The 27,955-nt window shown below is 38.5% G+C and overlaps 1 protein-coding gene across 3 annotated transcripts; it reads left to right on the top strand.

Moving 5' to 3' along the window:
* The first annotated feature begins 202 nt into the window (after positions 1-202).
* On the top strand, positions 203-27,731 carry MTO1 (mitochondrial tRNA translation optimization 1). 3 transcript variants are annotated; one of them, XM_057303962.1, is made up of 13 exons: positions 461-529; positions 4,147-4,258; positions 6,816-7,015; positions 7,096-7,213; positions 12,666-12,955; positions 14,983-15,095; positions 15,183-15,373; positions 15,609-15,739; positions 16,701-16,905; positions 16,985-17,156; positions 22,274-22,392; positions 25,906-26,066; positions 27,464-27,731. In XM_057303962.1, exons 3-13 carry the CDS (start codon positions 6,821-6,823, stop codon positions 27,623-27,625), a joined length of 1,857 nt encoding a protein of 618 aa, XP_057159945.1. In that variant the 5' UTR covers positions 461-529; positions 4,147-4,258; positions 6,816-6,820; the 3' UTR covers positions 27,626-27,731. The 3 variants fall into 3 exon arrangements, with proteins under 3 accessions (XP_026362866.2, XP_057159945.1, XP_026362867.2); XM_026507081.4 differs by lacking the exon at positions 4,147-4,258 and having other exon boundaries at positions 203-529; XM_026507082.4 differs by lacking the exons at positions 461-529; positions 4,147-4,258 and adding an exon at positions 1,693-1,881.
* The last annotated feature ends 224 nt before the right edge of the window (positions 27,732-27,955 follow it).

The following is a 27,955-nucleotide window of genomic DNA, read 5'->3' on the forward strand; positions in this document are numbered from 1 at the left end:
TTAGGGCGCCAATCGCTGAAAAGGACAGAAAATTACCAACGAGGAGCCACCAAATCACAGCCATATGTAATCAAAAGCCTTCACCGACCGCGAAACAAGGTTCACACCAGCTGGGCCACCTGCACCGTTACCTGGTCTCGCTTCCCCAGTAAAGTCGCGCCAAAGCCCCAATCAGCGCTGACGCTGGACGTAAACTGCTACGCTGTGACATCAGAGCAAAGATGGCTGCGCCCTGAAGGCTTTCCCTGGTACCCTAAAGTTTTGCGCCTAGCTCGTGTCAGGTTCAGGGTCAGACTCTGCCTTTCTCCAGCTATGTTTTCTCTCCGAGGTTGTGGTCTCTGTGTCGCGTCTTCCCTCACCAAAAACCACCTTTCGTTGGCCCGGTTCATCGGTGAAAGCGCGGCGCCCTTGGCTACGAACTTTGACGTGGTAGTCATTGGCGGAGGACATGCCGGGACCGAGGCAGCCGCCGCTGCTGCTCGGTGCGGCTCCCGGACTCTGCTACTCACCCACCGCGTGGACACGATCGGTGAGGAGTTCGGGTAGCGTGGAGTTTAGTGTAGGACGCAAGCTGCCAGTAAGCCCCTTCACCGCTTCCCAGTGGCCTGATGCGGGCAGCCTCTCCTCTCCAGAAGGCTAGTGAGAATCCTACTGTCTGTGGTTTTATCCTAATTTGAGTTTCACAGATGAGGTAGGCCTGGCCCAGAACCCTGGATTAGGCTGTTCCGTGGACCATGTATTGTGCTGCTGCTGACAGAAGTAATTAGTTGGGGAAGTTGGGGGCAGTGCCTTGGGAAAGGGGGAAACTAAGAATACAAGCTAATAGTTTCTTCATTGTTGTCATTTACCCTCTACTAGCTTGTTGCTTTGGAAATAGAGTGAATTAACATTTATTAGGAATTATTTGTTAAACGACTGTTGTGTTTTACTCGAGATTTGGGGAAGCCCTTTTGAAGAACGATGCTACTTTTTATTGCATACTATATGTCTACTTGGTGTTTGTTTCCTAATTTTGTGCTCAGGAACTGGCAGTGCTTTTTTCGCACTTAATAGGCAATGGGTGGACGGCTGTAATTTAAAGCAAGATCTCTCTCTAGCACCATAATAGATGCTAGCTAAAATATCATCTTGTAAATCATGCAAGCTGATGTCTTTTTTCTCCTTCATTTTGCTTAAGAGTGAACAGTAGAAATATTAACTGTATTTTGCAAAAATTGTGAATAAATCACATATTTGATACTGAAGTACTTTTTAAAAATTACCATTTAGCTCCTAACTGTGGAGAAATATACACTGTTAAGAGTGATTCTTTTAGAGGGGAGTGATGTGATTATCCAAAACATTACACTTTGCTTATTATACATTTCAGTGTTGTTCACATTAAAAAAAAAAAAAGACTAGATACTACCTTTCAATAATAATTTTAAAATTTAATGAAAAAAGTATTATTGAACTAAGATGATCATTAAATATAAGTAATGTAGTTCTGTGAGGGATAAAGGGATTCTTACCAAAATCCATATTCATATTACTCTACCAACACAATACAGTCCGTTTCCTTTTTAAATAAATGCACTTCAGAGATAATAACTCTTATAGATGAGCTTAGTGGATGACAATTTTGGTTTTGTTTGTTTGTTTGTTTGTTTGTTTGTTTTAAAGATTTTATTTATTTATGTGACAGAGAGACAGCCAGCGAGAGAGGGAACACAAGCAGGGGGAGTGGGAGAGGAAGAAGCAGGCTCCTAGCGGAGGAGCCCGATGTGGGACTCGATCCCGGTACGCCGGGATCACGCCCTGAGCCGAAGGCAGACACTTTAACGACTGCGATACCCAGGCGCCCCGACAATTTTGGTTTTGAATCAAAATCTCACTTGTAAGGTAATTTAATATAGTGGAGTATCTTAAATATTTCTACGTGGCCTCAGAAAGATAGCTTTGACTTAGAAGATTCAACTGACCTAAGAATGCAAAAGGCAGGAATTGTCCTGTTGTGATTTAATCATTATCATCTGCCAATAATGAAGTTAGAGGCAGAAAGTCTTCTATTTTCTACTAACCTGGAAAATAATGTTTTTTGGCCAACTAGTTTTGCATTTCACAATCAAAGAGAAAAGCCTTGTGCACCTGTTTATTCGGTGTCGTATTACCTATGCATTTCATGGAAAATGTTCACCATTAAAGAGATTGTTAGACATTCTGAATTTTAATCCAGGCTTCACTGAGTTCTAGCTGTGTTACCGTGGACAAGGGACAGTTTATTTAACCCTCAGTTTCTTTCTGTGTGAAATAAAAATAACAGCACCAACTTCAGTTTGCTGTAAAGTTTAAATCAGAAAATACATGCAAATCATCTGGAACAGTGCCTGACCCATTAAGTGGTTCAGATGTTATACTATTTTTTTTACCATAAACTTTTCTAAATAGCCAACTTAAATTCTTTGGTAGAGTGAAAAATGGACTGATTTATACATTTTTATTACCATGGTCAACCCCAAATACTGATACCATACTTGGAATGTTAGTAGTCTCTACCTAAGAACACAGATGACAAATAAACTTTCTTTTATTATTATTATTATTATTATTATTATTACTATTTTATTGGACAGAGAGAGACACAGCAAGAGAGGGAATAGCAGCAGGGGGAGTGGGAGAGGGAGAAGCAAGCTTCCCTCGGAGCAGGGAGCCCGATGGACCCCAATGCAGGGCTCCATCCCAGGACCGTGGGATCATGACCTGAGCCAAAGGCAGACACTTAACGACTGAGCCACCCAGGCGCCCCGACAAATAAACTTTCTTATTCCAACTCCAAATGATTGGGAATGAAGGCTAGTTTCCTGGAGTTCTATGTAGAGAAAGATGTTGAGGGTTAAGCAAAAGAAAAGTGGCATGTTCAACTTTTATGCCCATTAAGGAGAGGGACTCAACATTGATAAATATATTTGAGAAAAAGTTTTCAGCAATTTAAAAAGACAAGGATTTCTTTGCATGTGCCTTTCACAAATGTAAGTTTTATAAGTAGGTATATAATGTACAGTAATTCAATAAAGGACCTAGAAGTTGTTTAGTTCAGAGATACAAGAAAGTGGTAGAATTTCAGTAATTTTTTTTCCCCACCTATGTATAAGGAGACTCATCTCTAGGGATGAAACTTTGAGAAAAATGTCTGGAATTAGTGGGATTAGAGATTTTTTAAAAATTAACTGATTTATAATGAGAATTAAAAACCAAGTCATTTTGGGGTGCCTGGGTGGCTCAGTCAGTTGGACGTCTGACTCTTGGTTTTGGCTCAGGTTATAGTCTCCTGGTAGTGGGATTGAGCGCCCCAACATACACTTGTACTCTGAGATCAATGTGGAGCCTGCTTGTCCCTCTCCCTCCCCCTTTGTCGCTGCCTCCTCTCTCATAAATAAGGAATAAATAAAATCTTTAAAAAACTAAGTCATTTTGATGAGTAGCAATATCTAAGACAGGGATCACAGCTTCAGATGCTCTAGGAGCTAGACACATAATTTAAATGTGTAAAAAAAAAAAGTGTGTAAAGCTGGGGCACCTGGGTGCCTCAGTTGGCTAAGCATCTGCCTTTGGCTTGGGTCATGATCCTGATGTCCTGGGATCAAGCCCAACATCTGGCTCCCTGCTTAGCAGGGAATCTGCTTTTCTCTCTCCCTCTGCCCTTCCCCCTACTAGTGCTCTTGCTCTCTCTGTCAAATAAATAAATAGAATCTTGGGAAAAAAAAAAAATAGGGACGCCTGGGTGGCTCAGTCGGTTAAGTGTCTGCCTTCAGCTCAGGTCATGATCCCAAGGGTCCTGGGATGGGGTTCCGCATCAGGCTCTCTGCTTGGCATAAAGTACAATATGTTAACTGTTTTTGCATTTGCAAAATATGTGCATATAATAGATCTCTGTTTTTTCCCAGTTTATTGAGATATGATTGACATATATCATTGTATAAGTTTAAGGTATACAGCATAATGGTTTGACTTACAGAAATTGTAAATTGTAAAATTGTCTCTCTGACAAATAAATAAATAAAATTTTAAAATAAATAAATGTGTAAAACAACATGGAATAATGGTACAGTGGTGAGCTGGAAAGTATATCTTCATTCATTGTTTTGTTTGTTTTTATCTATTTGACAGAGAGAGCGAGAGAGCACAAGCTGGGATAGAGACACAGGGAGAGGAAGAAGCAGGGAGCCCAATGTGGGGCTCGATCCCAGGAGGCAGACATTTAACTGACTGAGCCACCCAGGTGCCCCTGTTTTGTTAGTTTTTAACAAAAGCTTCATGTATACCAAGCAAAGCATCACCAGCAAATCACTGAGTTATGAGCTCTGATCTGAAAGTATCTGAAATGTATCCTCTCTAAAGATTGGAAGAGGATTACTTAAGAGCATTGAGTGATAGAAAAAAATCATACTTGGTGATATAGTTTCACATACTTAGTTTCTATTTTGATTACTTATTCATTAACAATTCAGATATTTGAAGTGTGATTAAGTTATTGTGGGTCTTTTTTTTTTTCCTAAACAAAAAAGTCCTTGTCGGAAGTATTTATAGTTGATATAATGTCTGGAAGAGAAGGAAGTGTGTTGAACTATAAAAGATGTAAGATTGGACCTGAGCTGATACCTGGGAATTCATTACACTATTCTTTCTTATTCTTTAATAAAATAGCTTAACATTGGGGTGCCTGGGTGGCTCAGTCAGTTAAGCATCTGACTCTTGGTGTCAGCTCAGGTCATGGTCTCATGGGTTGTGGGATAGACCCCCAAGTGGGACTCCGCACTCAGTGGGGAGTCTACTTGAAGATTCTCTCCCTCTGCCCCTCCCCCCACTCACACTTCCTCCCTCTCTCTCTCAAATAAATCTTTAAAAAAGAAATAGCTTAACATTTGTATGTGAAATAGTGTGTTGAATTAGAAACTCAGGAATGCATATTGGTTGCTTTCATATAAACTTAATGATAGGATAAATATTCACTGTGTTTATCAATTGTATGCAGTGTAGGGAGCACTTTCTAAGATAACCATGTAAGGATACTTATGTCAATAGTAATATTTTACATGTTTGAGAAAGTCATGTAAGTTTTTAAATGTTGCTGTTGGAAAATTATTTATGATTAAAATTTTTAAAGCCAATTCAAAGAAATTATGTGATTTTTGAAAAAGTGAAAATCAGAAGCAGAGAGTATTTTACACTGAGAAATATTTTACACTGGCAAATAAAACAGTTATTAGTAAATGTTATTCATTGCTTATTCTGTGCCAGATACTGTGCTAGTTGCTTTATGTATACTCTCTCCTTTGCAAGTAACAAATCCTTATTATTCAATTAATTTAAACAAAGAATTTATTTTTTAAAAAATTTATTTATTTGAGAAAGAGAGAAAGTGAGTGGGGGGAGGGAGAGAGAGGGAGAGAGAGAGAATCTCAGGCAGACTCCCTACTGAGCACAGAGCCTGATATGGGGCTTGATCTCACAACCCTGAGATGTGACCTCAGCCGAAATCAAGAGTCGGATGCTTAACCAACTGAGCCACCCAGGCACCCCAAGAATTTATTTTTTAATAAGAAATTTGCAGGTAGATCAGTTTTAAGGTTGGTTAATTCAGCAGTCCACAATGTCCAAGGACTCATTCCTTCCATATCTCCATTATGCCATTCTTGAATTGTCTTCACGCTAGCTAGCCTCATGATTACAAAATGGCTGTAATAGTTCCAGGTGTCACATCCAGATATGACAACTTTCAGCCTAAGAAGGGTTTTCCCCCCCCTCCTTATATCTCTTTAAAGAGGAAAAACAACCCATTCCTAGAAACCCCTCCCCAATAGGTCACCCCTCATGACTTATTTCCCCTCTCTAACCCAGGCAGTGGCAAATAGAAACAGGATTACCATGATTACTTAGATCAACAAAGATTTATTCCTACTGAGTTTAGGTCACACTCCCTGAACACAAAGCCTTATAGAGGAGTGTTTACTTAAATAAAATTGTGATTCTGTTTCAGAGGAAGGGGGAAATGATCTATTGCGATTATCATTCCTGTTTTTACAGTAGGGAAACTGAGGTAGAGAAAATTAGATAACTTGCCAAAATGACAGAGCTTTTAAGTGGTAGAACTAAGAATTGAGCCAGATCCCTTCCACTCACTCCTGACCCATACTCCTAATCACAGCATGTTTCAGCCTCCTTATGGAGACTATAAAAACTTGCAGAGGGCTTGGTGGTGGCGATAGTGGACCTACAGATGTTGACATAGCTTTCCTATCCCTCCACTTCCCATAAAAACCATTGAGGTAACCACATGAGTTTAGACCTCCAAATAAAACTAGGGGAATTTAAGGAGAAGGTATAAAATATGGTTTCTACTTTCAGGAAGCTTATAATTTAATTATTTTTACAAAATAAGCAAAAAGAAAACAGCAGATGGCATTATGGAAGACATAATTGATCATAACAGTGAAATCAGTGCCAGGGGACTTCTTGAAAGTATGCTTGATTTGGGGAAGGTTTCATGAAGTAAACATTTGAAAGCCACATTTTAAAGGAAAAGGCAACCTAATGAACCAATAAAAATATGTGTCAGGGAAAAGATTCAAAAGAAACTACAGTCAATGGTTTGTCTTCCAGGATGCCCTGAATGACTCTTGCATCCCATTGGGCTTTTCTAATTTTTTCTCTGGTGTTTGTTTCAAGTTTTTTATTACATGAGATGATTCTAATCACATGTATAGACATTTCCCTATTAAACACTCACTACGTGAGAGTGCTCCTATATTTATTTATTTTATGTCTGTTCTCTTTAGGTCAGATGTCCTGTAATCCTTCCTTTGGTGGCATTGGCAAGGGGCATTTAATGAGGGAAGTTGATGCCTTGGATGGCCTGTGTTCTCGAATCTGTGACCAGTCTGGTGTACATTACAAAGTATTAAACCGGCGTAAGGGACCGGCTGTTTGGGGTCTGAGAGCTCAGATTGATAGGAAACTCTATAAGCAGAACATGCAGGTAAGGGTGGGGCTTGAAAACAGGAGAGACTGTCGTGATTATTTAACTGTTAGGTTTCAACCTGTGTTCTTTTTTGGCAGAAAGAAATCCTAAACACACCGCTGCTTGCTGTTCAGGAGGGAGCGGTAGAAGACCTTATTCTTACAGAACCAGAGCCTGAGCACACTGGGAAATGCCGTGTCAGCGGTGTGGTTTTAGGTGTGTACTGCTTGCAGTTGATAATCACAGTATCAAACTCTGTGTGAAAAATTAACTTTAGAGCAGAACGTGGAGATGTTTTGCTTATTCTAGGAAATTGTTTTCTCTTCATGGAAAAGGAAGACTGCATAAAAAATTGTTTTGCTTCTTTCATCTTCATGAAGCTCCATCAAATTCTGGGCTCATTTATACCATCTTAGTATAGTACCTTATAGCCTGCATAAATGTGTTTTTCTCCTGATCCTTCTGTTGTAATTTTTATTTTTCTTAGTCCTGACTTTAAGTTTTTTAATTTATATTATACAATGTTATATATTTTTTATTTAAAGGAGTTATGGATTAATTTTTAGAGAGGGGGAGGGGCAGAGCGAGAGGAAGAGAAAGAATTTTAAGCAGGCTTCATGCCCAGGGCAGAGCCCGATGTGGGGCTTGATCTCATGACCCTGAGTTCATGACCTAAGCCGGAATCAAGAGTCAGACACTTAACCAGCTGAGCTACCCAAGCACCCCATGAATTAATTTTTTAATCAAAATAATGCATGCATATAATTTTTACAAAAATCAAATAGAATTTAAGAGTTTGTATGAAAAAGTTATCTCTGTTACCTCCTTAACCATTTCAGTTTCACTTCTGGTATGTACTTAACATATTTCTAAATAATATGCTCGTATTTGTACTCCCTAAATTATCAGTATTAGACATTATATATTAATTTTTTATAGTAGCTCTCTTTAATCCCCTACTTTCCTTCTCTCCTTCTAATGTAATTATACTATAAATTTTGACTGATAGTATTTATATGATTATATTGTGATTAAATATTGTTCACTGCCCATCCAAGTAGTGTATTATGTTTGTTTCCTTTCATATACCTCTTTACTTTGCCTGGGGTTAATATTTGCTTTATTTTTTATTTGCTTATTTTACTTATGGATTTGTTCAGCTTTTTCCTTAGGAAAAAAAAAAACAACTATCATTTTCTCAGTAGTCAAGTAATCTGTCAATTCTGTGTTTTCTTTGCTGCTTCCCTCCCAGAGACATCAACTTCCTCAGCCCCCTCACAGTCCATCTGCTATAATCAGGACAGTTGCTCTCTAGGCCTTCCTTTTGAGCCTTCCTTTTACTACTTTGCTGTGTTACATCATCCCATGTTTCTTGAGACTTCTGTTTCTTTCTTACTGCCTCATTTTGCTGGATCACATCTTCCAGTAGCTTCCTAAGAAAAGAGGCAAGGAAGGTAGGGTTTTTTTGTGTTTAAGCATATCTGAAACTCTCCTTAGACTTGACTTCTTAATTTGTCTGAGAATAGAATTTTAGTTAAAATTTTTTTTTGAGAATTTTGACAGTCTTGTTGCATTATCTTTTAGGTTCCAGTTTTGCTATTAAAAAGCTCATTGCATATTTGGGGCACCTGACTGGCTCAGTTGGAGCATGCGATTCTTGATCTTGGGGTTGTGAGTTTGAGCCCTATATTGGATATAGAGCTTGCTTAAAAATAAAATCTTTAGGGGTTTCTGGGTGGCTCAGATGGTTAAGCGTCTGCCTTTGGCTTGGGTCATGATCCCAGGGTCCTGGGATCAAGCCCCACATCAGGCTCCCTGCTTGGTGAGGAGCCAGCTTCTCCCTCTCCTTCTGCTGCTCCCTCTGCTTGTGCTCTCTCACTCTCTCTGTCTAGAATAAATAGATAAAATCTTTTTTTCTTATTTTAAAGATTTTATTTATTTATTTGACAGAGATAGAGACAGCCAGCGAGAGAGGGAACACAAGCAGGGGGAGTGGGAGAGGAAGAAGCAGGCTCCCAGCAGAGGAGCTTGATGTGGGGCTTGATCCCAGAACACCGGGATCACACCCTGAGCCGAAAGCAGATGCTTAACGACTGAGCCACCCAGGTGCCCTTAAAATAAAATCTTTAAACAAAACAGATGAACATATGTGGTGGGGGAAGGAGAGAGGAAAACAAACCACAAGAAACTCTTTTTTTTTTTTTTTTTTTTTAATTTATTCATGTGACAGAGAGACAGCCAGCAAGAGAGGGAACACAGCAGGGGAGTGGGAGAGGAAGAAGCAGGCTCACAGCAGAGGAGCCTGATGTGGGACTCAATCCCAGAACGCTGGGATCATGCCCTGAGCCGAAGGCAGACGCTTAACGACTGTGCTACCCAGGCGCCCCAAGAAACTCTTTTTTTTTTTTTTTTTAAAGATTATTTATTTATTTATTTGACAGAGACAGAGTCAGCCAGCGAGAGAGGGAACACAGTGTGGGAGTGGGAGAGGAAGAAGTAGGCTCATAGCAGAGGAGCCTGATGTGGGGCTCGATCCCACAACGTCGGGATCACGCCCTGAGCCGAAGGCAGATGCTTAACCGCTGTGCCACCCAGGCGCCCCAAGAAACTCTTAACCATAGAGTACAAACTGAGGGTTGGATGGAGGGAGGTCAGTGGGGGATGGGCGAGATAGGTGATGGGTATTAAAGAGGACACTTGTGATGAGCACAGTGTTGTATGCAAGTGATGAATCACTGACTCCTGAAACCAGTATTGCACTGTATATTAGCTAACTAAAATTACGTTAAAAAAATTTTTTTAAGTCAGTATGGACTAGAATCAAAAATAAAATCTTTAAAAAAGAAAAAAACTTGGGGTGCTTGTGTGGCGCAGTTGGTTAAATGTCTCACTCTTGATCTCAGCTCAGGCCTTGTTCTCAGGGTTGTGAGTTCAAGCCCCACACTAGGGGGCTTTAGTGGAGCCTACTAAAAAACAAACACAAAAACCAACAATTAAAAAAAGCTCAATGTATATTTATATTTTTTTGTATATGAAAGGTTTTTTCCTTTCTAAAAGCTGGGATCTTGTATTTGTCTTTGGTCTTCTGAAATTTTGAAGTAGTGTCCCTTAGTCTGCTCTTTGTTCATTCATTATGGTGGGATACTAAGTGTTCCCTTTTAATCTGGAAATCTGTCCTTGATCTGTATATTTTCTTCTATTATTTCTCCATGCTTTCTTTCTGTAACTCCTATCCCTTTCTGGATTGGTCTTCTGGGCTTCGTCTATTTTTATTTTTGTCATTTTGACCTATTTTCTTAGACAACTTCCTTAAATTTATTGTCCAAATCCTTGTAATGAATTTTTTAAATTTCACCATATTTTCATTTATAATTTCATTTCTGATTGTTTCTTAGCATCTTGTTTTGGTTTCTGAATTTAATATCTTCTTTAATCCATAAAAGGATTTTAATTATTGATTTTTGAAGGTTCCTTTGATCTATGTGTTATTTTCTCCAGATTCTTTATCCTGTTTATTTGGCTGCTTATTTTCATGTACATGGCCTTCCTCAAGTGTCTAGGGAACTTTGGCTGTCAGATTTTTATTTTTATTTATTTTTTTAAAGATTCATTTATTTATTTTAGAGAGAAAGAGAGAGCACAAGTGGGAGGGGAGGAGGGAGAGGGAGAGAGAATCTCAAGCAGACTCAACACTGAGCACAGAGTCTGACGCGGGGCTTGATCTCGGGACCCTTAGATCACATCCTGAGCCGAAACCAAGAGTCAGATGCTTAACCGACTACCACCCAGGAGCCCCTAGGCTGTCAGATTTTTAAATGAGGCAGTAAAACACTGGAAGATTCATGTGTGTACCGTTAAACTTTATTTCTCGCCCTACTCTATAATAATCTGGTGATTAGGTGTTGGACTGGCCTTTTTGTTGGTGAGCTACCAAACATTGATGACTGATTCGGTAAAATAATCAGTCTTCTGCCAAGAGGGCTAATATGGCTACCTGCTGGCATTCTGGGAACAAAATGGTGAGAGGGCTGGGATAGAGAGTCTCATCATTTAAAATACAGTTTTTGACTTAATTCCCCTGTTTTGAACGTAATTTTTATTATCGATTTATTAATTTTTTTGAATGGGGAATACATATACATAGTAAACAGTTTAAAGGAGACAAAAGAATGTGGAGTGAAAAGGTGGTGTCTTTCTCATCTTGTCCCCCAGCCAATCAGTTTTCTTCCTCGGGAGCATTTCTAGTTTCTTGTGTAGTCTCTCCATCTGGATATGTATATATCTTCATGCATACAGATATATATGTATTTTATCACATAGCAATAGCATATTATCCACACTGTTCTGTACTGTTGTTTTTTTAACCACTTAATCTGTGTCTTTGCTTTGGGGAGCTATTTCTTTTTTTAAGTTTGTGTTTTTGTTCTGGTGATTACTTTAGTAACTGATTTTATATAATGTGCTTAATCTTCTCTTTCTTCTGTCAGTGTTTACTGGCTTTCCTCTCTGAATAGTTACTAAATTAGTTTTATTTTCATTTCCTTTTCTCTCCCCTTCCTCCTTTCCTCTACAGACTAAATGATTATATTTTTATTAGTGAAGACCTTTATACCTCTAATTTGTTTATACTTCTGTTACTTAATTTAGTAACTTTAAATGCTATTTTTTGGGGTGCGGCTCAGTTGGTTAAGGGACTGCCTTCAGCTCGGGTCATGATCCCAGGGGTCCTGGGATCGAGCCCTGCATCAGGCTCCCTGCTCAGCGGGGAGCCTGCTTCTCCCTCTTCCTGCTGCTCCCCCTGCTTGTGCTCTCTTCCTCTCTCTGTCAAATAAATAAATAAAATCTTTAAAAAAATGTTTTAATGCTATTTTTTGACTTTGTTTATATTTTATAGGCACAATTTTTATTGTGACAAAATATAATACCATAAAATTTGCTATTTTTGCCGTTTTTAAGTGTACAGTTCAGTACCATTAAGTACATTCACAATGTTGTACAACTGTTACCACCGCCCATTTCCAGAACTACTTCATCATCCTAAACTGAAACTGTACCCACTAGACAGTAACTCCCCATTACCCAAAGAATAAGCTTAACATTTTCCTGTGAGATAGGTCTGTCTACACACAAAACCTTTATATATAGCTTTAACTATTTCTCTCGTTTTCAGCCCCAACCTTTGTTCCTACGTTCTTTAGTTCTCATTCTCAGTTCTCCAGTGCAAGCTTTGCAGAGCAAATTATTTCATTCTCATTGGTACGTTCTCCTCAGATTCCTGAGTTATAGCCTTCTCCCCTCTGCTGGATCAGTTATTGCTCTTCCACCTTTTTTTGCCCCTTTATTTCATTTTCTTGGAGTTTTAGGAGGGGGAAGACATCATGTGAGGTAGTCTGTCATATTTAACCAGGAGTCTAAAATTAATTTAAAAAATTAACTTTTCAACACACTAACATGATCTTAGGAACATGTGAATTAGTTTTTATATGTTATTATGTTCTCCCAGCTGTCTCGGATTCTTGGTATTAATAACATTCAGCCCTCTTACTCATTTAAAATTCTTTCTCAAATTTCTAAAGACAAATTTTCTCTGTAGTTCTAATGTAAAATAGCCACATTTCAATTAGATCCATGGTAACAGGTCCCAATGTTACTCTTTCTTATCCTTTAGCGGATGGAAGCACAGTACATGCAGAGAGTGTGGTTCTAACTACCGGGACGTTCCTGAGAGGCGTGATTGTAATTGGATTGGAGACGCATCCGGCGGGGCGTTTAGGTGATCAGCCTTCCATAGGGTTAGCTCAGACTCTGGAGAAGTTGGGGTTTGTGGTGGGAAGATTGAAGACTGGGACTCCACCCCGAATTGCCAAAGAGTCGGTTAATTTCAGCATTCTAAAGAAGCAGACGCCAGATAATCCATCCATACCATTCAGTTTTATCAATGAGACAGTGTGGATTAAGGTAAGATAATTTATGAAAATTTAACTTTACAGTTGCCGGTGGCTATTCACAGCAGAACATAACCTAACCTTCCCTCCATCCCCCTCTTCCTCCCTTTCTTCTTTCTCTCTTCTTCCCTTCCTCCCTTCATTCCTTCACTTAGGGTACAAAAGAGTGATCTTTAAAAGGATTAGCTAATTTGGCTAATTGGGTGTTTCCCATAAGTTCTTTAAGTTTCATTACTTCAATAATTTTGCCAGTTTAAACTTTTTTGAAACAATTTCAGACTTACATAAAGATTGCAAGACCATTAAAACAAACTCTTGTAAACCACTGAAATTCACCCACTGTTAATATTTTACCATATTTATCTTTACATATAGAAATACAGAGATATATGTTTATATTTATCTATAAAACAGTAATAAAGACATTTATCCTTATTCTTTTCTTTTTCCAGAACATTTGAGAGTAAGTTGTAGAGATCATGACCCTTTACTTCTAAATACTTGAGTATGGATTTCAACTAAGCACAGAGACACGCTCTTATATAACCTCACTGCAGTAATGAAATTTGGGGAATTTAACATTGATACAGTGCTGTTATCTAATATAAATATAGTTCATGGTCAGATTTTGCTGATTGTCCCAATATTGTTCTTTATAGCAACTTTTTTTTTCCCCCCAATCCAGGAAAAAATATAGTGTTTAATTGTCATTTCTCTTTCATCTGGAACAGTTCCTCGGTCTTTCATGACACTGGTATTTTTGAAGAGTACAGGCTACTTTTGCCTACGTTTGAAATTATAAAAAAAGGTATATTGTGTGTTTAAAATTGAGGACTAATAATTGACGGTCCTAGTTTCTGGTGAGTGCTATCTTGATAAGTGGCTCCAAATATTCTGCTATCTTGAGCAAGTCACTTTTATATTTTTGCATTGGTAAAATGTAAATTGTGATGCTACTTTCTTAGTGTGTATATTTTTAAACTGTTCATTATAAAATTTCAAGTTTATGGAAAGTAGAAAAAAATAGCATAATGAATCTCTGTGTCCATCACCCAGCTTCAACAAGTAACATTTTCTGGCGTTTCTGTTTCATCTTTTCTTAACACTTTCTTCTTGTGAAGTTTTTTGTTTGTTTGTTTTTAAGTTTTTATTTATTTATTTGTCAGAGAGAGAGAGAGTGAGCACAAGCAGGGGGAGAAGCAGGCTCCCCACTGAGCAAGGAGCCCAGTGGGGTATTCGATCCCAGGATCCTGGCATCATGACCTGAGCTGAAGGCAGACACTCAACCCACTGAGCCACCCAGGCATCCCGACTTCTTGTGAAGTTTTAAAGCTACAGTCCCAAATATCACATCATTTCACTTGTAAATACTTTGGTATATGTCTTTAACAGATGAGAACTTTGTAAAAAACCAACCACAATATCATTATCACACCCAGAATATAAGGACCAGATAAGGACCATACATTGAGTTGGATGATATGCCTTATAACAACAGTTCCCCTCCTTTTTTTTTTTTTTTTTTACATATGTGGAAGAAACTGAGCCATCTGTTGTCTAGAATTTCCCACATTCTAGATTTCTCTGATTTCTTCCTTTTGGTGCCTTAAATATTTTCTTCCATTTTCTATATCTTATGTAAATTGGTAGATCTAGAGGCTCGTTTTTTTGTTTTTGCTTTAGTTTATTTATTTATTTGAGAGAGAGAGAGCACAAATAGGGGGAGAGGGAGAGGGAGAAGCAGACTCCCTGCTGAACTGGGATCCTCAAGTGGGGCTCGATCCCAGGACCTGGAGATCATGACTTGAGCCGAAGGCAGGTGCTTAATGATCTGAGCCACCCAGGCGCCCCTAGAGGCTTGTTTAAATTTAGGTTCATCTTTTGGGTTGTTTTTGACAAGAATACTTCATTAGTAGTACTCAGCATTAGGCATCAGTTTAATGTCTAGAAAATAAGTGCATATCATGTGTGTAATTTATTTGAGTAAAAGGCAAACTAGTAAAGAAGCAAACATTGTTATAAGTAGTTCCTATATTTTAGCCAGAAGATCAGCTGCCATGTTACTTGACTCACACCAACCCTCGAGTGGATGAGATTGTCCTTGAGAACCTTCACCTTAATAGTCACGTTAAGGAAACTACAAGAGGACCCCGGTAAGGACAAAACATTACTTTAAGGAATGCTGTCAACCCTATTTTGTTTGCTTCATTAAATTTTTAAATTTCATTGTCCTATTCTAGATACTGTCCATCCATTGAATCAAAGGTTTTGCGTTTTCCAAACCGTCTACATCAGGTTTGGCTGGAACCTGAAGGAATGGATTCTGACCTCATCTACCCCCAAGGGTTATCTGTGACACTACCAGCTGAATTACAAGAGAAAATGATCACATGCATCAAAGGCTTGGAGAAAGCCAAAATGATTCAGCCAGGTAAAGAGAACCACAGCTGCCCTTCCATATGAGCTCACCACTGCTTTAGCAGACAGTTGAGGAGGTCTTAGCTACGGTCATAGTTGCCTAGAGGCTCAGAAGACAAAGCCCAACATCTATGCATTTAAAATATTCTTTGTTTTTCAAGAGCATTTAACGATAAGCTTTGCATCTCTGCTTTGAGACAAATCCAGCTCTGTTTTTACGTATTTTGTATCATTTATTTTTTGGTCAGGCTATGGTGTTCAATATGATTACCTAGACCCCCGTCAGATCACTCCTTCTCTTGAGACTCATTTGGTGCAGCGGCTCTTCTTTGCTGGACAGATAAATGGCACTACTGGTTATGAGGAAGCTGCAGCTCAAGTAAGCGGTTGCTCGAATGTTACTGTAAACAGAAAAGGACTATTTAACTGGTGTTCCTCCTTTTAATTTCTGTTGTGATAACTATACAGATGTTAGATACAACTCATAAATTGTAATAGAAGACTTATTTCTGTTTCAGAGTATACAGGGATGGCTACGATATACAATAGAATTTAAAAAACACTTGGGGGTTATGTTTTTTTTTTTTTTAATATTGTTATTTGCATGTAGTTGACACACAGTGCTACATTAGTTTCAAGTGTACAACTGAGCGATTTGACATATATATATTTTATACATTATGCTGTGTTCACCACAGATGTGGCTACCATCCGCCCCATTACATCCCTATTACAGTATCATTGGCGGTATTTCTTATGCTGCGCTAAACACTTGTGGTTTTCTCTTTTCTGAGCTCCTAGGTCTATCATATTTGATTAGATTTACTGTATTTTGAAATTTTTTAAAGATTTTATTTTTAAGTAATCTCTACACCCAACGTGGGGCTCACACTTAATAACCCCAAGATCAAGAGTTGCATGCTCTACTGATGAGCCAGCCAGGTGCCCCTGAAATTTTTTGAAAAAGAAAATTTAGTTCTTTCAACATAACTTTATTGCAAATTATCATATTCCTTTTAAGTGAGAAGTTATGTTATTTTTACTTGTAAGTGAGAAAAGGCTAGAAGAGTTTTATGGGTGGATTTTAAAGAATATGTTAGCCCACTTAGAGCTTATCAGGAATGTTAAATATTTTTGAAAACAATGAAACATAGCATGCTAAAGTGGCACATTACCTGTATTCTGTTTTCAAATATGTATCACATTTTCTCTGTTCTCTCTCTTCTGGGCAGTGCCTGCTTTCTTACTACCCAATGAGGCTTTTCCCAGGTAGTGTTCTGAGTAGGGTAGCTCTTCGTTCAGTTCATAATGGCCTTTTAAACATTTCGGTCCTCTCGTAGGGTGTAATAGCTGGAATCAATGCAAGTCTTCGGGTCAAACGCAAGCCTCCTTTTGTCGTCAGCCGAACAGAAGGCTACATAGGAGTCTTGATTGATGACCTCACCACGCTGGGTACCAACGAACCATACCGCATGTTTACAAGCCGAGCAGAGTTCCGTCTGTCACTGCGCCCTGATAATGCCGACAGCAGGCTCACCTTCCGAGGTAGCCCTTCACTGAGTCCTCAGCCAGGTTTATTCTTCTTTAAAACCTCTCTCACTATATTCTTTCCCCCCTCTTCTAGGGTATAAGGAAGTTGGCTGTGTGTCCCAACAACGATATGAAAGAGCTTCTTGGATGAAGTCTACTTTGGAAGAAGGCATTTCTGTGCTAAAATCCATTGAGTTTTCAAGTTCTAAATGGAAAAAGTTAATTCCAGAGGCTTCTATAAGTATTGGTAAAAGTCTGCCTCTCAGGTATGCACTTTTAATATAGACTTTTCTCACTTTTTACAGAAAAGTGAGATTGTATCAGAGAGACATTACTTCTGGATTCCCCTTTTAACTTATTTTTTATTTTTTTGGATCCCCTATTTTAAATGAATTTAGCTTACTTTTGGCTTTTTTTCAAAATCCTTTAGATGTAACTCATCTCTTTATTATGATTCTAAATTATTATTTTTATTTTTTAAAAAAATATTTCTGAGGCTCCCATTGAGTTCTTCTGGCTTTCCGAAGATTTAGAGGGTACAAACCCAGAAATACTGTTAATCTGCCTTCTTTTATAAGTGTGGAATAATTGGAAGCCTCTCTTTTTTTAAACGTATTTATTTATTTATTTTAGAAAGAGTGCACACGTGTGAGGGTGGGGAGGGGCAAAGGAAGCGAATCTCAAGCAGACTCTGCACTGAGCGTGGAGCCCAATGCAGGGCTCAGTTTCACAACCCTGAGATCATGACCTGAGCCTAAATGAAGAGTGGGACACCCAACCGACTGAGACACCCAGGCACCCCAAAAACCTCTTTGGTTAGACACAGTATTTTAAATTCTGTGGACTTACTGGCAGAGTTCCTTGCTACATGTTAGGGGTATTTTTTTGTCCTTGCTTTTATCATTCTGGTTATATGGACTCTGAATCTAAAGCACATTAATATAGAGCTTTTGCTTCATAGATACGTTCTTAAGGACATTGCATAGTTCAAAATCTGCATATCTCACCACTCATTCTTCCTGTTTAAGAAAATGTAAGCTAATTCAGGTGGGGAGGTGCCCAGAAGGATAAATATAAAATCATACTCGCTTAGAAGCGAGTATGGTGGGGGCGCCTGGGTGGTGCAGTCGTTGGGCGTCTGCCTTCGGCTCAGGGCGTGATCCCGGCATTATGGGATCGAGCCCCACATCAGGCTCCTCCGCTATGAGCCTGCTTCTTCCTCTCCCACTCCCCCTGCTTGTGTTCCCTCTCTCGCTGGCTGTCTCTATCTCTGTCAAATAAATAAATAAAATCTTAAAAAAAAAAAAAAAAGCGAGTATGGTGGCACTGATCTTGCAGCTATGTCTCCAATATATTTTTCTTTTATATTTTTCCTTTTTTTTTTTTTAAACCCTGTTTTCCTTGTGAGGGATTTTGTGGACTTAAAGGTGTACCCGTTTTAATGCTGCTTTTTATTATCGCTAATCTTCGAATGTTCTCTCCTTGATTAACAGCCTGGCATAATGAGTCCTTGTTTGACTTTCATCTCATCATGGTGTCTTATCATTTCTATTCCCAAGTTTTCATTTTCATAGGAATTTCCCAAAGCACTGACACTACTGTTAGAGGATATTAAGCAGATCTTTAATTATAGTAACAGTAAGTGTTAAAGAACCTGCATTGTAGTCACCCAAACCAAGAACTCTTATTCACAGGAGTGACAGCCTGATTGACAAATGAGGCCAGTGGATATATTTACCAGCTAAGTGGCACTGGGAGGTGGCAGTAGTATATAGCTTATAATCTACTCAGTATTCCTGGTGTTTGTTTAAATTTAGGAAAGTTCACATTATTTCAGACCCTGTGCAAAGAATTTATAACATCATGCTTCGTTTTGACAAATATTGTACTATTTCAAATTTATATAACTAGAATTTGCATTAAATGTGACTAATGTGTATTGAGGTAACATTGCCAGCGGAGTAAGTGATTATTTTTAATACAGTTTAAAATGCTAGGGGTGCCTGGGTAGCTCAGTCAGTTAAGTGTCTGCCTTCAGCTCAGGTCATGATCCCCAGGTCCTGGGATCAAGCCCCGCATCGGGCTCCCACTCAGTGAGGAGCCTGCTTCTTCTTCTCCCTCTGCCTGCTGCTCCCCTACTTGTAATCTCTCTCTCCTTCTGTCAAATAAATAAATCTTTAAAAATATAAAATAAAGTAAAATAAAATAAAATGCTAATCAATGAATAAAAATGTGAATGAAAAGGCTAGCAGTTTTACATTTTTACCAAACTAATCCCAAGAGTAGCCATTTTATTAAAGTGATTTTAAAAATAATAATTTAGCCAAGTGCTTTTTTAAAAAAAATTCAGGTATCTTTCCCTTCGGGAGAAACCAGGGTCCCAGTCACCATATTTGATTTCAGCAGAGTATTTACAGTCTAGCATTCAGTCTCCCTAAATGAACTCACTTTATCAATGCCTAGATATATATAGCTAGAAAGATAGAAAATTGGTCAAAATACATTTATTGCATTTACTGTATACATGCCAGGCTCTGTGCTAAGCACTCACAAGTTGAACCAGACTTTGAACAGGCATTTTAACAGAAGAGATACGTAAGTAACTGCATACACATTTCCTGTCAGGATTATAGGGAAGTACGCTGATGTGTTAGATTTTTCTCTTGTGTTCTGTTGAGGTATGCTAACTTGTCCTCTCTCTGCGAGAGCTCTGAACTCTGAGGCTTAGGCTTGATTCAAAGCAAGTCTTGAAGTTTGGATTTGAGAACAGTTCCAAGGCTTATAAACAAAATTTTTTTTTAATTTTATTTATTTGACAGAGAAAGAGAGACAGCCAGCGAAAGAGGGAACATAGGCGGGGGTGGGGGGTGGAGAGGAAGAAGCAGGCTCCCAGCGGAGGAGCCTGATGTGGGGCTCGATCCCAGGACTCCGGGATCACGCCCTGAGCCGAAGGCAGACGCCCAACGAGTGAGCCATCCAGGCGCCCCATAAACAAATTATTTTAAAAAAATTTTTAAGTTGGGGGATGCCTGGGTGGCTCAGTTGGTTAAGCGTCTGCCTTCAGCTCAGGATGTGATCCCAGGGTCCTGGGATCAAGTCCCTCATTGGGCTTCTTGCTCAGCAGAGAGTTTGCTTCTCCCTCTCCCCACCCCCGCTCTGCTGTCTCTCTCTCTCTCTCTCTCTCTCAAATAAATAAGATCTTAAAAAAATTTTTTTTTCTTTTAAGTTGGATGGTCAAGGGCTTTTCTTTGAGGTCGTCACCATCCTGCTAGATTCCAAGATAACATTTTTTTTGATTAGTCATTAGCTGTGTTCCAGTATGTTCTGTAGTTTATTTCTTTTTTAAGATTTTATTTATTTGAGAGAGAGAGAGCGCTCACGCACGAGCCAGGGGAAGGGCAAAGAAGCAGACTCCCTGCTGGGCAGGGAGCCCAACGGGAGACTCTATCCCAGGACCCCGAGATCATGACCTGAGCCAAAGGCAGACACTTAACCAACTGAGCCACCCAGGCGCCCTGTTCTGTAGTTGAAAAGACAACCCAGGGGCGCCTGGGTGGCACAGCGGTTAAGCGTCTGCCTTTGGCTCAGGGCGTGATCCCGGCGTTACGGGATCGAGCCCCACATCGGGCTCCTCCGCTGGGAGCCTGCTTCTTCCTCTCCCACTCCCCCTGCTTGTGTTCCCTCTCTCGCTGGCTGTCTCTATCTCTGTCAAATAAATAAAATCTTTAAAAAAAAAAAAAAGAAAAGAAAAGACAACCCAGCCATTTCCCTTTTGGAGCTTAGGGAAGGTTTCATTGTGGCTTATGAGATCAGGCCTCTGTAGTTAGTTGACCTAATCTGTCTCTTGAAGAACAGCAAAACTGCCCAGAATTTCTGGACATTCCTAGAGCAGGCGGTCTGAGGAAGAAATGAGTCAAGTATTTGCAAAGGTTGATCATGCATGATTGGTAATAAACAGTAAAGAAGGTTGGTTGGGAGGTCTGGGAAGACTTGGCAACCCTGGATGGACAGATCTGACTTTCTGTTGACTTGATAATTAATTTAGTTGATTTTGGGTGGACAGAATTTATCAAAAATGTAATCTATTAGAGGGAAAGATCAAAATTAGTAAATAGAAGTAAAACAAATTAAGGCAGTAAATATGGGGAAATTATACAGATCAGTGAGTCTTGTGAGAACCAAACAAAATGAGAAGGAAACTGCAGGGTATTTTGCAGTCTTGGGACCCCAGGAATGAGGTGAGCCAAGGGCAGTACCATAGTTCAACTAAGTAGAACCAAGGTCTTGGCAACAATGGAACTCATTATGTTCCACATTTAGTTACCCTGGCAATAACCTTTTGAATGAATTATAACCAAAAAAGTCACATGTAAATGAAGTCAGTAATAATGTACAGAGCAGCAACTGGTCTGGTCCAGTTCACCTTAGGGGGTGGGGGTAGCTGATATCAAGAAGGAATCTGAGATCACTATGAAAGGGATTAAACTGGCCAAAGGAGCACCAGAACTTCTGGAGATGAAACATACCCGAAGTTTCTCTCTCTAGTTGGATCTTAACAAGTGTCAGTGAGTCAAGTTATTGCAAATCTCACCTTATCTACCTGTCAGCATTTATACTGGGACATGTTCTCTTGGTGAGCCATGTAAGTTGCAATTTTAGCAATTGTCTCTACTAGCTGCGTGTGTTGATTGCTCTCCTCTCCCCTTGCTTTGGCTCAGGAGGCCTTAGCCTAACCAGAGTAGTGGAAGTAGAACTGAGAATTAGCTGCCTGGAGTTCCCAATCAGTAAAAATTGAAATGTAGATTATACTAAATTAGAAAATATCCGACTGGAAGAATACTTAGGAACCCTTGACCACCATTTTCATCAGTTTGTTTTACAGAGCCTTAAAACATACAGGGAGGGGCCTCTTGTTTTTACTTGGGGAGTTCTGCAAAAGCAAGAAAGAGATATTCAGCTGCTTTCAAGCATGCAGGGGATGACTCCTTCACAGGACATGGGACCTAACATGATGTAGATGTAAATTCTTAGGTAATTCAAGCCCTTGTTATCATAGGATATTTTATCCTTACAAGAAAGGGAGGACAAAAGGATTATAGTAATGCAACTTTTACCAACAACTTATTTCTCATGATAAAGGAAAGGAGTTGGGGAGAATTACAAATTAGTCTTATTGAGGTTCTGTGTTGCAAATCTGCATTTGCTGACTGTGCTTGGAAACAATTTGGAGTATATCTTTTGATATTAGTATTAATTGAGATTTGGCATTATTTCCAAGGAATCTTGTTCTTAATCTGGCTTGTATGATATAGACCCCTATATTTTGTTTTGGGTTTTTGTTTGTTTTTACCCCTACACTAATGAAACTTTGGTGTATTTGCAGAGCTCTAGATGTTCTGAAGTATGAAGAAGTTGACATGAAGTTGTTAGCCAAGGCTGTTCCAGAGCCCTTGAAGAAGTACATTAAATGTAGAGAGCTAGCTGAAAGACTGAAAATAGAAGGTAGAAAATAATTTTTTATTTAACATGCCTATACGTTCTCTTATTTGTGCAAATTATGAATGGACAGCAGATTCATTAAGAAAGAGCTCTGCGTTAAGAGAAGCCATTATTAACGTAGAACCAGCATAATCTTAGGCTCTGTGCTATTTGGAGTGGGGTTCCCAGGCTAGCAGCATTGCAACACATGGGAGCTTGTTAGAAATACAGAATCTCAGTCTACCTCAGACCCACTGAGTAAGCATCTGCATTTTAACAAGATCCCTAGGTAATTTGTGAGCACATTTCAAGTTTGGGAAATGCTATAAGGTTTACCAAAAATAACCCCAAAAACCAAAAAAACACAAAACACGAAACTTTTTTTTCCCTTAAACTTCCTTTTACATTTTCCCCATCTGATGTTCTAACGATGAGAAAAATAATACTGTCTTTGGCTTTAACAATATACTGGAATGCTCTGCCATTAAAATACTTTGTATCAGGCAAATCAGAGCCTGCCCTGTACATTTTAACATATATTGTGCTCTCATATTCTCGGTAAGTGTACTGACCATCAAAGCTACAGATGACTTTGTACTTGTACTCTATTCTTTTAAGTTTTTCATTATGAAAAATTTCAGACATAAAAATACTGAAAATAATATCAGCTTCTGCATTTTGATAGATGTTTTTTCCTGGGGTGGCAAATTATGTGGAGAAAAAGGCAGGGAACAGAAAGAGCTGGGGAGAAGGGTAGGAAAAGTTGGATAATGATGTACTGTTCAAACAGGAAAGGACTTTAAATTCCTTGGAGACCAGCCAAAGTGGTAAGAATGCTGTATTCCTTCTAGCAATGGCATTTTCTTTCAGTTCCAGAGAGATCTATCACTTTGCTATGCTTTGGCTGTACATATAGGATGACCCAAGTGCTACCTATCATCCCACCATGCAAGTTAACAGAAGTCTAGAAACAAAGGGAAACTTCACCAAAACTAGAATCATTATTCCAAATGACCAGACACTATACACATACTAATGTATGAGAAATAATGTTGACAGGGATACCCGGGTGGCTCAGTCAGTTAAATGTCTACCTTTGGCTCAGGTCATGATCCCAGGATCCTGGGATTGAGTTCCTCATCAGGCTCCTTGCTCAGTGGGGAGCCTGCTTCTCCCTCTGCTAGCTTCTCCCGCTGCTACTCGCTCTATCTCTCTCTGACAAATAAATAAAATCTTAGAAAGAAAGAAAGAAAGAAAGAAAGAAAGAAAGAAAGAAAGAAAGAAAGAAAGAAAGAGAAAGAAAGAAAGAAAGAAAGAAAGAAAGAAAGAAAGAAAGAAAGAGAGAGAAAGAAAGAAAGAAAGAAAGAGAAAGAAAGAAAGATGACCTTTTATTTCAACATCATGATTTCTCTATTGAGTAAAAATTACTTATTGAACATTCAGGCTGTTATCACTTGGGAATAGGTGATTAAATTCTGTATTTCATTTATTATTTTTTTAAGTTTCTTTAAGTAATCTCTACACCCAGTGTGGGGCTCGAACTCACAACCCTGAGATCAAGAGTCACAGACTCTTCGACTGAGCCAGCCAGGCACCCCTAAATTCTATATTTTAAACTTGGTTTGCAATTTTACTTTGTTCCATAAATCCCCAGATTTGAGTTAGAATAATCCAGAATAATTTAACTTGTTCATAGAAAACCCTGACTTCAGCCACAGAGTAGCTACTATTTTGCTTTGTTTTTTAAAGACTCTGGCATATATAAAGGCTCTAGCTTATATCCATGGCTTAAAAGAAACATTAGGTTAAAATATATCACTGATTCTCAAATCACTACATGGACCCCCCCCCACCAGATAATAAGTTTCTTGATGGCAGAAATCAACTTCAGATTCTTCTTTGTATTTCCTCTCAGGTTTTGCTATGTATTTGGAAGTTTAAATAAATATACCTTTAACATATATATTATCTCTCATTTATATTCCATGATCCTCTATAGGGTCTATTTACGAGTCATAGAATTATATTACAGTTTTTTGTATTAGTTTGTCATATTATAATTTGTATTAAGCCCTTTACATGCAGTATTTTGTTTGGTATTTAGAATTGTCCTGTGAAGGACAGGTATTAGCATTATTGTCTTAATTTTACATTAAGTGGTAACTTGCCCAAGATCACACAATTGGTGAGTGGCAGAGCTGGGATTTGAACCTAGCTTGTCTAACTGTGAGGCCTGTGCACTTCACAACTATCTTTTATTGCCATAAAGACCATCAGAAGTCATCAGAGTCAGCCCTTACAATTTCTAGAGATGGGGCACCTGAATGGCTCCATCAGTCAGGTGTCCGACTCTTGATTTCAGTTCAGGTCTCAATCTCAGGGTTGTGAGAGCAGGCCCCACATTGGGTTCCACGCTGGGTGTGGAGCCTACTGACAAAGAAAAAAAAAAAAGGGTAAAAGAAGCTAAGGCCCAGAATGTTAATGATACATTTTTTAATAATAATTTTTGATAATGATATGCCCATAGTCAGAGGGTAATTCATTGACAGAGCCAGGCTCAGAGCTGAGATTTTCTGACTCCTATAGAGTCAGTAATAGAAGCAGATGTTACCAAAACCTTTAGGAAAGACTGGCTTTCTTGAACAGGATACAATGACCACCACCTCAATTTAGATTTTAAAACAGGCTCTGAGTTTATTTTTCAAAGAACAGAATGCTATACGAAATAATTGCTAAATTATCCTTCTAACTTCACTTCTGAATAAAACCTTAAATTATGTATTACATCTAAAAATCTCCACTTTTAAAAATTATAGCTTTATATGGACATAATTCTGAAAACCATTTTCTTAAAGAAACAGCTGATCTTTAGGACCTAAAATTCAAACCCACAGCCTGTTGAGGGTTTACACTGAGAAGGAAAATTTGCACTGAGAGAAAAGCAGTATCTTAATTTTCCAGATTTTTTAAATTTCTGAGTAATCTCTACACCCAACATGGGGCTTAAACTCACAACCCCGAGATCGAGTCACGTGCTCTACTTGACTGAGCCAGCAAGGAGACCCTTAATTTTCCAAATTTTTTTTCTTAAGGATATTATTTACTTGACAGAAAGGGAGAGTGAGAGAGCACAAGCAGGGGGAGCGGGAGAGGAAAAAGCAGGCCCCCCACTGAGCAGGGACCCGGGAACTGGGATCATGATCTGAGCCAAAGGGAAATGCTTAGCCAACTGAGCCACTGAGGTGCCCCAATTTTCCAGATTTTTGAAATGAAAAGGACATGCAGTAAGCTACCAAACAGAATGCTGTAATTGGTATGCAAGATACTCCCTCTCACTTAGCCTCAATTTCCTCATCTACAAAAGGGAACACTTACCCATTTATATTCTGGTGTTGGGAAAAGTGTTGAATGACATAATGGGAAAAGTGTTGAATGACATAATGTATACAAAAGTTTTTTGTAAATTGTAAAAAGCTATAAAAACACAAGTTTCTAATATAGTCTGAGTATCATAACATAATTAATTCTGTTCACCAGCCACTTACGAATCAGTGTTGCTCCATCAGCAACAAGAAATAAAGGAAGTTCAGCAAGATGAAGCGCTCCAACTGCCAAAAGACCTAGATTATTTAACCCTCAGAGATGTGTCTTTGTCTTATGAAGTTAGAGAGAAGCTACATTTCAGTCGCCCAGAAACGGTAAGAAACCAGGCAGTGGACAGGTTATAAAGAGCCAGTGCTTTAATTTTTTAAACCTGGATTTACAGTGGTCACATAATTACATCTCTTTGTATGACAGATGTTGGTTTGTTTTTGAGAGACAAAAAAACTTAGTCTAGATAAATAACTAGTTGATTAGTCCCAACTATGTGCTAAACCACTGTGGAAACTAGTATAATGCATGACATAAAAGAAACCACATTAGGTTAATACATGTGAATGGTTTTCAAATCACCGCTTGGATCCCTACCCTAGGAGTTCCATAGTGTTGGCTTAGAAGCCATAGGAGGAAGAGGGGAGCCAAAAAAGGTCCCTCACCCCATGCTTCCATCTAAGTTTGTGTGTATGTGTGTCTGTAAATGTCTGTAAACAAATTAAAAATTTTATTATATAGTATACAGTATTGGACTTCTAATTACAAATATTTGAAGACTAAGAGGCTATATTGACTGATTCTGAGATGCACATTTAACATCTCTGCAACTGAGTTGTATCTTAAAAATAGATGGTATATCATAGTTTAATGGGCAGTGGCTTTTTTTAGTGGTGATTCATATGATAAAAGGCATTTAACAAAAACATAACCTGTAAAAATTTTTGAAAAAAAATTATTTTTAAAGGGAAGAGTGATTCCATCAATATAAACATGATGTTCTTAGTGATAGTCACCGTGGAAACTAAGCATGTAGGCCTTACATTTTATAACTCTGTATATCCTGTTCCTTTTTTTGTTATGTTTTTATGAATCGTCAAGGCTGCAGTGCCCAATATGATAGCCACTAGCTAAATGTGATCATTTACATTAACTAAAATTAAATAAAACTCAGAATTCAACTCTTCAGTCATACTGGCCATGTTTCAGGTACTCAGTAGCCACAATTCTAGGATACAAAAAGCTCTGACAAGCTCTGCTACAGACTCATTTGGTAGCAAACCTGACCTGAATTGACATAAGGTTATTTATACCACTTAGAGTGAATATTCATACATTTCACTGTAAAAATAAACCACAGAAGTATTCATGAGATCATAGGGTGCTGCCCAACACACTGCTGAGATTACATTACTTTAATGAAAAGAAAAAGTAGGTAGTCTAACATCTATTAGTTATGTGATCTTTGACAAATCACTTTAACTTATCTGAGCCTCATTTTCCCTTATTTGTAAAATGAAGGTATTAATAATAATCACATTCCCTTTATCTACTTTATAGTTACTTTGAAGATACATTAAGTAAGTTTATTTAGAAGATACATTAAGATAAGTTTTGAAAATATTTTATAAACTATAATATACAGATTGTTATTAGGAGCAAAATAGATTTGATTTGATTTGATATAACTCACTTATGTTTCTCTTTTGGTTTAAATTCTTAGATTGGGGCTGCTAGTCGTATACCTGGAGTGACACCTGCTGCCATCATCAATCTGCTTCGATTTGTGAAGACCACTCAGCAAAGACAGATGGCTATGAATGAATTGCCCAAAACTGACCAATCCTTATGTGATACAGACAGACTTGAAGAGAGACAGTTATAGCTTTATATTCATAGAAGACTTTTAAGTAGTACAAGAGTATAGATAGGATATAAGAAGTATTTATATTTAGCACCTATTAAAATAATAAAATAAACTTACTAGGTTATTATGGATTTGTCACTAATTTATAAAGAGGGCAGAGATTATAACTGCTTTTTTATGTATCTGAAATGTTATAAAGTCTTCATTTATAGTCTTTCTCTTAGGTGCTCTTATACAGTGAGCCTATTAATATAACTGCAGTGTTCATCAGAGAGATAATAGTGGACCCACAGCTAAACCTGAAGAAAAATCTCAGCTTGCAGATTTGCCTACTTATAAGGACCTTGT

Source organism: Ursus arctos, unplaced genomic scaffold (assembly GCF_023065955.2).
Source record: "Ursus arctos isolate Adak ecotype North America unplaced genomic scaffold, UrsArc2.0 scaffold_29, whole genome shotgun sequence".
Classification (NCBI taxonomy): domain Eukaryota; kingdom Metazoa; phylum Chordata; class Mammalia; order Carnivora; family Ursidae; genus Ursus; species Ursus arctos.